Source organism: Lasioglossum baleicum, chromosome 11 (assembly GCF_051020765.1).
Source record: "Lasioglossum baleicum chromosome 11, iyLasBale1, whole genome shotgun sequence".
Lineage (NCBI taxonomy): Eukaryota > Metazoa > Arthropoda > Insecta > Hymenoptera > Halictidae > Lasioglossum > Lasioglossum baleicum.
Window position 1 is genome coordinate 455,769 of NC_134939.1, and position 12,699 is coordinate 468,467.

Consider the following 12,699-nt stretch of genomic DNA (forward strand, 5'->3'; position numbering starts at 1 on the left):
GTAGAATTTACCACACACAAATCCCTTCACAATATTTATAATACATCTACAAAAAAATATAGAAAGATCGATAAAACTGATTTTGATTTTTGCAACATTGATACAATTTATAAACAATTCTGAAAAAAATTTAAGGACAATTATTTCAATGTTATCCGACTACTGAATTTTTGTAAAACTGGTATCTCTACAAATTCAATACGAAGTATGCATTTTCTTCGAATGTTTGCAGATTTTCAATTTTTTTGCATATGTTTGCATAATCCGAAAAATCTGAAAAACACTAGCATGATAATATAAACGTGATCAACTGAAAACTTCGATATAAAATTGGCTACTTACAACCAAAAAGTTTGAAAATGGTCTCAATCGCGTGTATGCTATTAGGCAGAATGTTCATGAATTTTTTCGTAATTTTTTATTGAACATGGTGTGATTAAAAATTAATTTGGATGAGCACTTTTGACCATCTTATCCGGCTATACGATTTTTCATACTTACTATTTGCAAAAAATCTGAAAAAATTCACAATCATAAGGAATAATATCTACAATTTTGTAGAATTTTTCTAGAATTTTTAAGTATACCATTAAATAGGGAAAATGTGGGAAAAACCAATAATTAGTTTTTACCCTTTCACTACCCTCCTGGTTGAGATAAAGGGTTCAAACTGACGAATATACATATAATATATATTTAAACTTTTTGGAAGGTTAAAAAATGTAATTAAAAAAGTAATGAAAAATAAAAATAAAAATCGCTGCCCGTGGGGACTCGAAGGCTAGCTCCAGATTGCGATTGATACGCTCGACGGCTCGACAGCCGAATTTCAGAATCAGTTTCGTTTCCGTCAAGCAGGCGTGGATGTGGATGGAGAGTGCTAAAAATAGATTGTGGCTGGCGCAAGCGCACAAGCAGCGCACACGGACATAGTAGAGGTACGCTGGTGTGTGTAGCGCGCGTGCAATCGAACAGGCACTCACACGGACAGAGTAGAGATACGTTCGTGTAGCGCGTACGCAGTAGAAGCAACCTGGCGACGACGGTGCGTCAGAGTGGGGGGTCGAGTCGACTGAGCGAGCGGAGGGGAAGAAACCCACGACCCATGATTCTGGCATCACTGATGGATGTACTCGTCTCCCCTACTACATACCGTGCCCGGGACACTAGCGAACTCTAGCGGCCATCAGAGAATTACTATCCATCTATGACAATTACGTCAGCAGCAGCACCGTGGTAAGCAGCGCGTCTGAATACACACACAATCTGCACACCTGTATAATGCACCGTGGGCACGACGTTCCAAAATTCTTACAGTCTCAGTTCTTATGTTACACAATATCCCAGTGAGAGCGCTTACTGCTGTTTCAATTACAATTAACCTGCCAGAGGGCGGTCCGGTCCTGCCGATATTAGCTTTGGGGTTTCCTTTCTACTTTCATAAGTGACGTGGTTGGTTTGCCACGTCACAGTTTACATGAAATTGAGTGCTTCTTTCTTTCTTTTGCACATTAATGTATATCCATAGTATTTAAGAAAACGTAACTTGAGACACTTTGTATGACTCACTATGTATTTTCTATAGTTGATATACCTCACATCGAATGAATAATATTAGTATGTGTATACATTGGTAGTAAAGTGTAGTATTTGATGTAATATTTTAATACTTAACAGTTATACTTACGGTAAACTTTGATGCTGCCATCAGTGTCCCCTAATGAGTTTCTGGAGACACATTTGTACGAACCAAAATCTGACGGACTGACAGAATTTATAGTTAGTTTCATGTGGACTTTGTACGCACTTTCTAGTGATATGGGTTCATATTTCCCTCCTGAAAAACATACAAATTTTGGTAAAATATAACAAAGTTGAAACGAATAATGTATTTCATTCTAGACATCAGATTTTATTATAGCACAATAGAAATTAATGAATTTCTTAAATTCTCTTTAGAGTTTTCGAGATAAAAGGATACAATGAAACGGCGTTGTATTCGTGAAAAATCACTATTTTTATTAGTGACATTTTGGTTTCAACTAGTACCGATTCATGCGATAAACGAATTTTTTCAATCTTATACAGAGTGGAAGGGAGATCTTCTTCTCGTAGATGTTTAAAATGAAATAATTATTTAAATAAAAATAAATTTTTAAAAAATACCACGTTTTTAAAATGGACTAAAAAGTATAAAACAATTTTTCCTAGCCCCGTACAGACTCCTAACCACGTACAGATAATCCTGAAAATTTGTGATTGTGAATTTTTAACAGCTACGCAAATACTTGTAAGATTTAAAACGAAAAACATGGGGCGCAAGATAATAGTAAGGAGTGTAGAGAGTAGCAGCCGTTGAGAAATCTCACACAACAGTTCATATCATTTGCGAAGCAATAAAATTTTTAGTAATTTGGGTGAACTATTCATGCATCAATTATCTATTGCATGCGCCCCACGTTTTTCGTTTTAAATCTTACAAGTACTTGCGTAGCTGTTAAAAATTCACAATCTCAAATTTTCAGGATTATCTGTACGTGGTTAGGAGTCTGTACGGGGCTAGGAAAAATTATTTTATACTTTTTAGTCCATTTTAAAAAAACGTGGTATTTTTTTTTAATTTATTTTTATTTAAATAATTATTTTCTGCTTTTTAGTCTTGTATGTATGAAATTTTACAATCGATTTTGAACATTTTGATGAGATTATAACAGAGAGATGTAGTAAATTTCAGACGGTGGTATTGCGACGCGTCATATCGAAAACAAACACCGTGGTAAAAAAAACTTTTTGAAAAAAAATTAAACCGACTTCGAAAAACCGCACTAAAAAGTATGAAATAATTTCCATTTCATTTATGTGAATACACACGAACTTAAATACAATACAATCTTTTCGGAGGCAGCGCAAAATTGAAAATTTTCGACACTGGAAATTACGAAAATCCTTAAATTCTTCTAAATACTAATATATTTATATTTAAATAATATATTTGTGCCGCCTCCGAAAAGATTGTATTGTATTTAAGTTCGTGTGTATTCACATAAATGAAATGGAAATTATTTCATACTTTTTAGTGCGGTTTTTCGAAGTCGGTTTAATTTTTTTTCAAAAAGTTTTTTTATTTCACACTTTTTTATCTCTGTCAGCCGTCACATTCCAAATCGTAATTTATAAATATCTGAAATCGGCAATCGATAACGGTAACGACGTCGCGTCGTTACTGTTCCTAATGTCTAACATTCAGCGGAGTTCACGACGGTATCACCACCCTACATTTACGCAAATAAAATCGTATAATAAGGGGGAACTATACCCTCGATTTGTAACTAGAAAGGAACTATTTATCAATGTTATAAACTTCTGTGCAAAAAAAAGTTTGGTAACATTGTTAAACACGCAACTGCCTAATGAACACGAGATGGAGTTGCTTGCTATTTCCATATTCTATTCAGCTCGTCGCGAATGCCGTTACACAGGGCAGCTCGCACTAATATTAGTGCCACCGATGAGAATATCTAACTCATCTGTGTCAGTTTTGCTATGATTCCGCGATGATAGCAGTGCAGCAGTGAAATGTTGCACAATATCTCAGCACTGATTGACAGTCCTCTTGACTAGGCGCCATCTTGTCTAAACGAACTGAACTAAAATTGGCTCTAGACTGGCTCTGCATCAGAGAGGACCTCTGTCTTCATGGGGAAATCTATGCTAATGTGAATGAAATCACGCGCCTCGACTTTTTGTCCTTATACGAGCATATTTTGAGCTGCACAAAGGTTCATTTGATAGAGGAAGGTTCATCACGAGTCGCTCTTCTCATCATATCAGTCAAAAAAGTCTCTTTGAGACAGAAAAATACATTGAAATCTGCGGTTATTTTTCTCGATTTTGTCTTTACTTTGGGCACTCACATTATTAGATATAAACATAATCTCGTTAAATCATGAGAAGAGCGACCTGTATTTAACCTTCCTCTACAGAATGAGTCCTCACCCAGCCCAAAATAAACCTCAAATAAGGACAAAAAGTCGAGGCGCGCAAACCCATGTTTCGACCAAAAATCTAGTAAGATTCTAGTTATTTTCTAGTTACTTCAGTAGGGTATAGTTCCCCCTATAAAATTCTTTTTGCACGGGACCATCCCGGGAACATACTCTACAAGATGCAAAAGGTTTCGTTCCGATTGGTCCATCCATCTCAACGCAATCGGTGAACATACATAGAAAAAAAAGCGGAAAAAAGGCACATACAGATCGAATTGAGTAACCTCCTCCTTTTTCGAAGTCGGTTAAAAATATCAAAGATAAAGGTTCGACAGAGAATTTCGGTGCAACTGTTCTTTCGCTTGTTTCCATTACTAATTTAAATTCTGTATGTGACGGCTACAGTAAGCCCCGTTTCACACTTGAGCGGACCGTCCGCACTCCGCGCGCGGAGCAAGTTACCTGCAATGTTATAGGAGCTTCCACAGTACAGCGGACGGTCCGCGCCACAGAGTTCCATGTAATCAAATGTAGGCTTTCACAGCCAAGCGGACTCCGCCGCAGAGCAAGCATCTATACAGGGTGTCCCAAATGTGGTGTACTTAATTGAAATGGGAGGTTCCTGAGACCATTCTAAGAGACATTTTCCTTTGCACCAATGTCAACTGCGGCTTTGTTTAGGAGTTATTAACGAAAAACACGGACCAATCAGAGCGCGCCCTGGGCGGCCGCGCCACACCGCGCCGACAAGCGAGTGTCGGTGGTACGCCGTGACATCGCAACGAACAAGAGTTTCTCGATTATGTGAATGCTCTCCGATTTCAATGAGCTTTGGATATGTGGTCAAGATCATTATTCTGAACAACATTTCTCTTTAGACTTTTTGGCGATCGGCTTTAGTTTACGAGATTATTGCGAGAAACTTTACTTGTAAATCCATGGGATCGATGTACTACTAGCTCCTATCCGATTTCAATGAGCTTTGGATATGTGGTCAAGACCATTATTCTGAATAACATTTCTCTTTAGACTATTTGGCGGTTGGCTTTAGTTTACGAGATTATCGTAAAAAAAGAGAAGAAGCACAGAAACTGATTGTATTAAAAACTCACGTATTCAGCCGTAAATCCATTTGCTGCTTCGAAATGTGTGTCTTGAAATTTCTCCACACTCACAATCATTGTTCACATTTGTCAACACATAGTTATGCACTAATAATAATTGCCATATCCCTTGTACTGCTGCACAAATCACAACAATCAGGTAATGCAATCACTGGACCGCGGATTTCATGTATTTGTAGCAAACATGAGTAGTTGCATTTTAATACAGTAGAGAGATTAAAATAATTTCAGAACACCATAGTATTATTTTCAACTTCTTAAAATGATCACAGTGAGAATCAAATATCTGTCTGGCTCCTGTCCCTTGTAATAGCGGCAGCCAACATTAATGTTGCATAAATATCCGTAGTCTAGTGATTAGTTTAAATATCACTTTCAAAAACACAGCTAATAGCAACCGTTAGCTTTGAATTGACAAGTCTTTGGAGATGTTCTCTCTACCGCGGCTCGAACGACACTGATTTTCCGCAAGATTTTTCTAAAGAATTTAGGGAGGGCATTTAGAGTGTCGAAATTCGAAATGCACGCTGTAGCACGAGAACGACGGGACGGTTGGACGAAAAACAGGATACGAGAAGGACCGCTGGCAATCACATGTTTAGTTTCTCCTGTAGATTGGTACGCAGAGTCGATGGGTAACCGTTCGAAAACGTCGTCTGTCCTTCTTTTAGAAAGTTTCTTAAGGAAGGTATAGGACAATAGGGATGCTACGCTGACCTGACATTTTTACCCCTTGCTGGGTAAAAGGACGGATGACGTTTTCGAACAGTTACCCATCGACTCTGCGTACCAACCTGCAGGAAAAACTAAACATGTGTTTGCCACAAAGCTTACAGCGGTCCTTCTCGCATTCTGTTTTTCGTATAACCGTCCCGTCGTTCTCGTGCTACAGCGTGCACATTTCGAATTTCGACACTCTAAATGCCCTTCCTAAATTCTTTAGAAAAATCTTGCGGAAAATCAGTGTCGTTCGAGCCGCGATAGAGAGAACATCTACAAAGACTTGTCAATTCAAAGCTAACGGTTGCTATTAGCTGTGTTTTTGATAGTAATATTTAAACTAATCACTAGACTACGGATCTTTATGCAACATTAATGTTGGCTGCCGCTATTACAAGGGACAGGAGCCAGACAGATATTTGATTCTCACTGTGATCATTTTAAGAAGTTGAAAATAATACTATGGTGTTTTGAAATTATTTTAATCTCTCTACTGTCTTAAAATGCACCTACTCATGTTTGCTGCAAATGCATGAAATCCGCAGTCTAGTGATTGCATTACCTGATTGTTGTGATTTGTGCAGCAGTACAAGGGATATGGCAATTACTATTAGTGCATAACTATGTGTTGACAAATGTGAACAGTGATTGTGAGTATGGAAAAATTTCAAGGCATCTGTGTGAAATAAACATACGAATTATTTATCGATTCGAAAGTGAAAGTGAAATTCTGGATCGTCGACTTGACCGCGCATCCCTTAGGCCTTTTACCACCGGCTGTGCAGTTCGTCGACCTGGCCGTACGTCCCTTAGCTTTCGGTACTGTCGTATACCTGAAGACATCTGTGCAGTTCGTCACCGAGTGACCCAGTGACACACATTTCGAAGCAGCAAATGGATTTACGGCTGAATAAGTGAGGTTTTAATACAATCAGTTTCTGCTTTTTCCCTCGTTCGGGTAAAGTTGCCGTAAGTCGGGTAAAGAGATCCACCCATATGAATTGACAAGTAAAGTTCTTCCGACCGACAAAAACTGTAAAGGGTAATGTTGTTCAGAATCATGGTCTTGACAACATATCCAAGGCTCATCGAAATCGGAGAGGAGATAGTTCAGATAGTACATCGATCGATTTACAATTACAAGTTACTTATCGCGTAAACTAAAGCCGGCCGACAAAAACTGTAAAGGGAAATGTTGTTCAGAATCATGGTCTTGACAACATATCCAAAGCTCATCCAAATCGGGGAAGATTCACATAATCTCGAGAAACTCTTGTTCGTTACGGCATCGCGGCGTTACACCGCGCTCGTCTCCCGGCGCGCCGGGCTGAACGTGCCATCGCGCGTCTAGGGCGCGCTCTGATTGGTCCGTGTTTTTCGTTAATAACTCCTAAACAAAGCCGCAGTTGACATTGGTGCAAAGGAAAATGTCTTTTAGAATGGTCTCAGGAACCTCCCATTTCAATTAAGTACACCACATTTGGGACACCCTGTATAGTACTGTGGCGGCCATGGCGCGGGTCTATGCCGCACAATGGGACAAACCGATAATTCTATGTCAAAATCAAAAAACTTTTGATAGAAATGAGATAGGGCGATGACTTTTTTTTCACTTAAAGCTGAAACATTGCAGAATATGGGAAAAATAGAGAGATTATGGTAGGAACGTTTTTTAACCTTGAAAAATTCGTCAAACTTGCACAATCTCAAGAAAGTTGTGGTTTATCCAATACCACGCGCGGAAATTTTTTTTTTGACATGCTATACATAATTTCCAGTATATTTTTTCAGGTTGAATTCAAATCTGGTCTCAAAATTTATCTACGAAGTCAGGATTTTGCAAAAAATCTATTTTTGTGAACAAAATTAAGAAATCATTTTTTCGTTGAAATAACCCACTAGTTTGAAGGTATTTGGAATTCTCATACATAAAACACAATAACTGTATACTGTATGAATACTGAAATAAATTAAACTTAGTTTTTGTTGAGATATATTTCTGTCAATTCTCCATCTTCGCTCTCTGTCTCTATCTCCCGCCTTATTACAATTTATGGATAGACCGTATGGCGATTAACTTCATCCATCGATTGAAACAGTCTCCGATTTTTCAATGATTACTTTTTTAATCGTACACATTAATCAATCAATCTCGATTAAAATTTTAATCGATTAATGCCCAACTCTTCTGCAACTCTCCACAATTTTTCCAATTAATTCTTCAAATGATCGTATAAACATACGAAAATAATTAAAAAATTTGTCTTCGTTGTTACGTAAATCTACGGATAACGAGACAAACGCGCCTTTTAAACTGCGCTTAGCAATAAGCGGATGTACCCAGTATCGCCTGTTCGTTAGAATTTCTTTTTTCTATTTTTTTTATTTATATAATGAACAGCAACAACATTAAGCAGTAATTCTGTCATACGTGAATAATATTACAGGCTATATACTATCGATTGAAGTTGCATGCGGACTGCGGACGCTCCGCTTGACTGTGAAAACAGCACCGACTCGTCCGCGCTCCGCGGTCCGCTCAAGTGTGAAACGGACCTAAATGCTCGTTCGTTCCGAAGAATCTACTATGCGCTCGTTGCGACCAGTGATGGTAGGTAAGGCGCTTTTTTCGCGCATGCGCGACTATTCTAACCTCAGACGGCCTCAGACATGTACGAAGATCGGGTACCTTCAGCACCTCGCTAATTTCGCATAATTTCATAATGTTATAGCTGGCGTCAAGACGAATCCAACGACCTACTTTTTTATGACCCTGAGCCCATAAATAACGCTGCAATATTTTATTCCCGTTTTTCGGCCCACTGTGTGACAGCGGCGCGGCGCGGCGTAGGCGTAGGGCGCCGCCGAGCAGTTCCCCACAAACTTCGGACGTAGATACGGTCCTAACGAAACTCGCGCATGCGCGAAAAAAACGCCTTACCTACCATCACTGGTTGCGACGTGCCTACCCACTCCACTGCCTGTCAACGCCGAGTCGCCCCGCACGGCGGCGACGACTGTCCGCGCGTCTCTTTCTTTCCCATACGCTTTTCTTCGTTGCGTTCGAAACTTTCATCGTCGATTAAACCACTAAATATTGGCCAAATTATATCGTGTTTGGTATCATTTTAATCAGAAAAATGCCAGAAATGAGTTAGTGAAAGTCCCATAAAAGCCTAATGGAAAATGAACAATTCCATCACTGCCATTACATACATTGTAAGAACTCGCGGGCCTTCAAATTGTGCCGGCGCCGGCGACACGCTTCGGTCACGCGATCCGTATTTCTCTCTGTCCTTCTCTATGTTCGGCTCTCTATTGAAGTCTCGCTCGACGCGGTCGGCGTGTATCTAGACGCAGTCATAAATAAAAAAAGCATTTACTGTATATAGAATGAAAAGATTATGCGATCAGAATTAGTTAGGATCAGGTGGCGGGGGGCGGAGAGGGCCGGCCGTCAGGCCGGCCTGACCACGCATACGAAAATCCAAAAGTAGTCTTTCAAAATTCAAAGCTCACCCTATATAGAGTAACACTGTTCTTTTTTCTATCTTATCCCCACAACCTGTTTACAAACAGAAAATAAACAGATGCCACCCCAAAGTTATGATAGTTTAAAGCGTCGCGACGCACAGTGGGGTATTTGGCCCGAAAAAGTGGAAAAAATTCGATTTCTAAATTTTTGCGTATGGCATAAAATTTTTGTTGTTCGTTGTAGTTAAAGGTCTGAAGAATAAGGCTGCAATATTATTTTTTCTATTTGTACACCCGTGAAGTAGTAAACTTCATCGAAAGTCGAGAGATTTTAAGGCGCGCTTGGCGTTCTTAAACAGTCTCTAAGACAGCGTATGTTTATTGGCGTTTTTCAAATGTGTAAAGGAAAATTCTGTAAATTCTTGTATTACAAAAGTTGTTCAGGTAGGTATACAGAGCACTTTCGCATATATTTTATTTTATGTTATCATCTAAATTAGTATAGTTATTAATATTTGAATATTACCAATCATTCTGTAAGCTTTTTAAAAGTTACAAAACTTTATTGACAATTTTGTTATAGTATAAAGCGATATTGAGTGCTCTTTTTGGTGTCATTACATTCGGTAAAGATTTGTGATTATAAGCCAACAAAGTTTGATTCCGGATATGTCCGGATTCAAATTTTATAGCTAATTTAGTATTAAACGTTTAGCAGCGTTTAGCGTACGCCTGCATGTTCGGCTACGCTTGGCCTCAAATGAAGAAGAAATATTATCCGAGGTAAAAATTTCAGATGTGTTTTCGGATGAAAATTAATGGTAATCATTTAAAAATGTTCTTATAATATACCGGGTGAGTCATTTAAAGTGAAACAGACGTATATCTTCGAAATTAAGCATTTTGCTTAAAAAATGTTTCTGACAAAAGTTGTATGGTTCCGAGGGGGCCATAAAATGGCGTCATTGATTTGACCTTGGATAGTCGTTTGAAAATCACGCGAAGGTCATCTTCAATTTCTTAAATAGAAAACACTATTTTTTATTGCATATTCTTGCAGCTTGTTTTCAGAGCTTTCCAAAACGCTGTAATAAAATATTTTTTTCTTAAATACTTTTCAAGTTATAAGGGGTTAGTATACCCTCGATTTGTAACTAGAAAATACCTAGAATCTTACTAGATTTTGGGTCGAAAATATGGGTTTCGTACTGAACGTTGTTTGACCTTATTTAAGTAAATTGTGGGCTGGGTGAGGGCTCATTCGAAAGAGGAAGGTTAGACGCAGCGCGCTTTTCTCACGAGGTTAACGAGATTATGTTAATAACTAATAATATGAGGGCCCAAAGTAGAGAAAAAATCTAGGAAAAAAACCCGCAGATTTCAATGCATTTTCTGTCTCTAAAAGACTTTTTTGGCTTATGAGATGAGAAAAGCGCGCTGCGTTGAACCTTCCTCTTTAGAATGAGCCCTCACCCAGCTCAAAATATGCTCCTATAAGGTCAAACAACGTTTAGTTCCGAACCCATTTTTTCTAGTAAGATTCTAGTTATTTGCTAGATATTTGCTATTTACTAGAATCTTACTAGATTTTGGATCGAAAAAATGGGTTCGGAACTAAACGTTGTTTGACCTTATACGAGCATATTTTGAGCTGGGTGAGGGCTCATTCTAAAGAGGAAGGTTCATCACAGTGCGCTCTGGTCATCATATAAGTCAAAAAAGTCATTTAGAGACAGAAAATGCATTGAAATCTGCGGGTTTTTTTCCTAGATTTTTTCTCTACTTTGGGCCCTCATATTATTAGTTATTAACATAATCTCGTTAACCTCGTGAGAAAAGCGCGCTGCGTCTAACCTTCCTCTTTCGAATGAGCCCTCACCCAGCCCACAATTTGCTTAAATAAGGTCAAACAACGTTCAGTACGAAACCCATGTTTCGACCCCTTTTTCTAGTAAGATTCTAGTTCCTTTCTAGTTACAAATCTAGCATATACTACCCCCATAATAGTGCAAATATTCTGTTAGAGTGAGTTTAATTCGCGCGCTGGCTTTATGTTGGTAGACCTGTGTGTCTCTATGCGTGCGGTGTCGCTGTCGCCGATTGTAGCGGCCCTTCTGGTTTTGCCCCTCGAACGGTCAACACGTGCCTCGCACATATAACACTCTGTGTAAAGATTACAGTACAAATATATATATTATTATAATACTCTGGTATTAACTCTAACAGGTTATGGGCCCAGAATTAAAATGTAAGTGAGATATATTATAATATATTATCTTAGCTCGATTTATAAAAGTGTCGAGTAACCGAAAAGTGAGGTCAAGCACGTGGTGTGAAAGTATAATAAGCTAAATAAAAATGGCAAACGGTGTCGTGGGTACCACAAGAATTGTAAAACTGAATGAAGACAATTACGATACTTGGTGTATTCAAGTGGAAGCAGTTTTAGTAAAAAATGGATTGTGGGATTATGTTAATGGAAACATGAAAAGACCGGCGGTCATCGCTCGTCAACGCAATAAAAGAAGAGGTAAGAAATTTAATTAAAAATAATACTTTCGAGCTTGCAGAGCGCCCTCCAGAGAAGCAAGTAATAGGATGTAGGAGATAGTAATAGGACTGTCCTAACCAACAAATTCAACTCTGATGGTACTTTAGCCAAAAGAAAAGCAAGAATAGTTGCAAGGGGTTTCGCTCAGCGTTATGGAGTGGATTTCTTTGATACTTTCGCCCCTGTGGCGAGATTAGAATCCATTCGTTTGCTGTTAGCATTGTCTGTCAAAATGGATATGATCGTGGAGCAGATGGATGATACCTCCGCTTATTTGAATGGTGCTCTAACAGAGGACGTATATATGGAGAAACCGAGTTTTTGATGGATTTCTTAACTGATATAGCTACAGATGCAAATGAGTCCGATCAAAAAATTAAGAAAACAGCTACAAGTTTATTAAATAAATTGAAAAAGAATACTAATTTGGTCTGTTATTTGAAGAAAGCAATTTATGGACTGCGGCAAGCAGGTAGGCAGTGGCATGAAAAATTATGTAAAAAGTTAAAAAGCTTAGGTTTGAAACCTACTGTTGCTGATCCTTGTATATTTCATTCTAGCAGAGGAAATTCTTCTTTATTTATGGCAATTTACGTAGACGATATGCTAATTATATCTAAAAATAAGGAATGGATACGAGAAATAAAGACTGAATTGTCAAAGGAATTTGACATAAAGGACTTAGGGAGAGTTAAATATTGTTTGGGAATAAAAATTCAACAGGACTCCCAAACTATGGTAATGTCTCAAAAGAGGTATATATTGGATCTCTTAAAGAGGTTTGGCATGGAAGATTGCAATTCCGTCAGCACTCCCATAGATAGAGATACAAATTTGAGCAAAA

At 38.3% G+C, this 12,699-nt stretch overlaps 1 protein-coding gene across 4 annotated transcripts in view; it reads right to left on the reverse strand.

The window, feature by feature from the left end:
* LOC143213737 (opioid-binding protein/cell adhesion molecule homolog) overlaps positions 1-12,699 on the reverse strand; it is a 918,132-nt gene that overhangs the window by 100,586 nt on the left and 804,847 nt on the right. For 3 of the 4 annotated variants that reach the window (XM_076433868.1, XM_076433867.1, XM_076433870.1), the window contains one exon: positions 1,688-1,837. The exons of the other annotated variant lie outside the window; for it this stretch is intronic. In XM_076433868.1, coding sequence (XP_076289983.1) covers positions 1,688-1,837 — 150 coding nt within the window. The remainder of the gene's footprint in view (positions 1-1,687; positions 1,838-12,699) is intronic. 4 annotated transcript variants of the gene reach the window in all.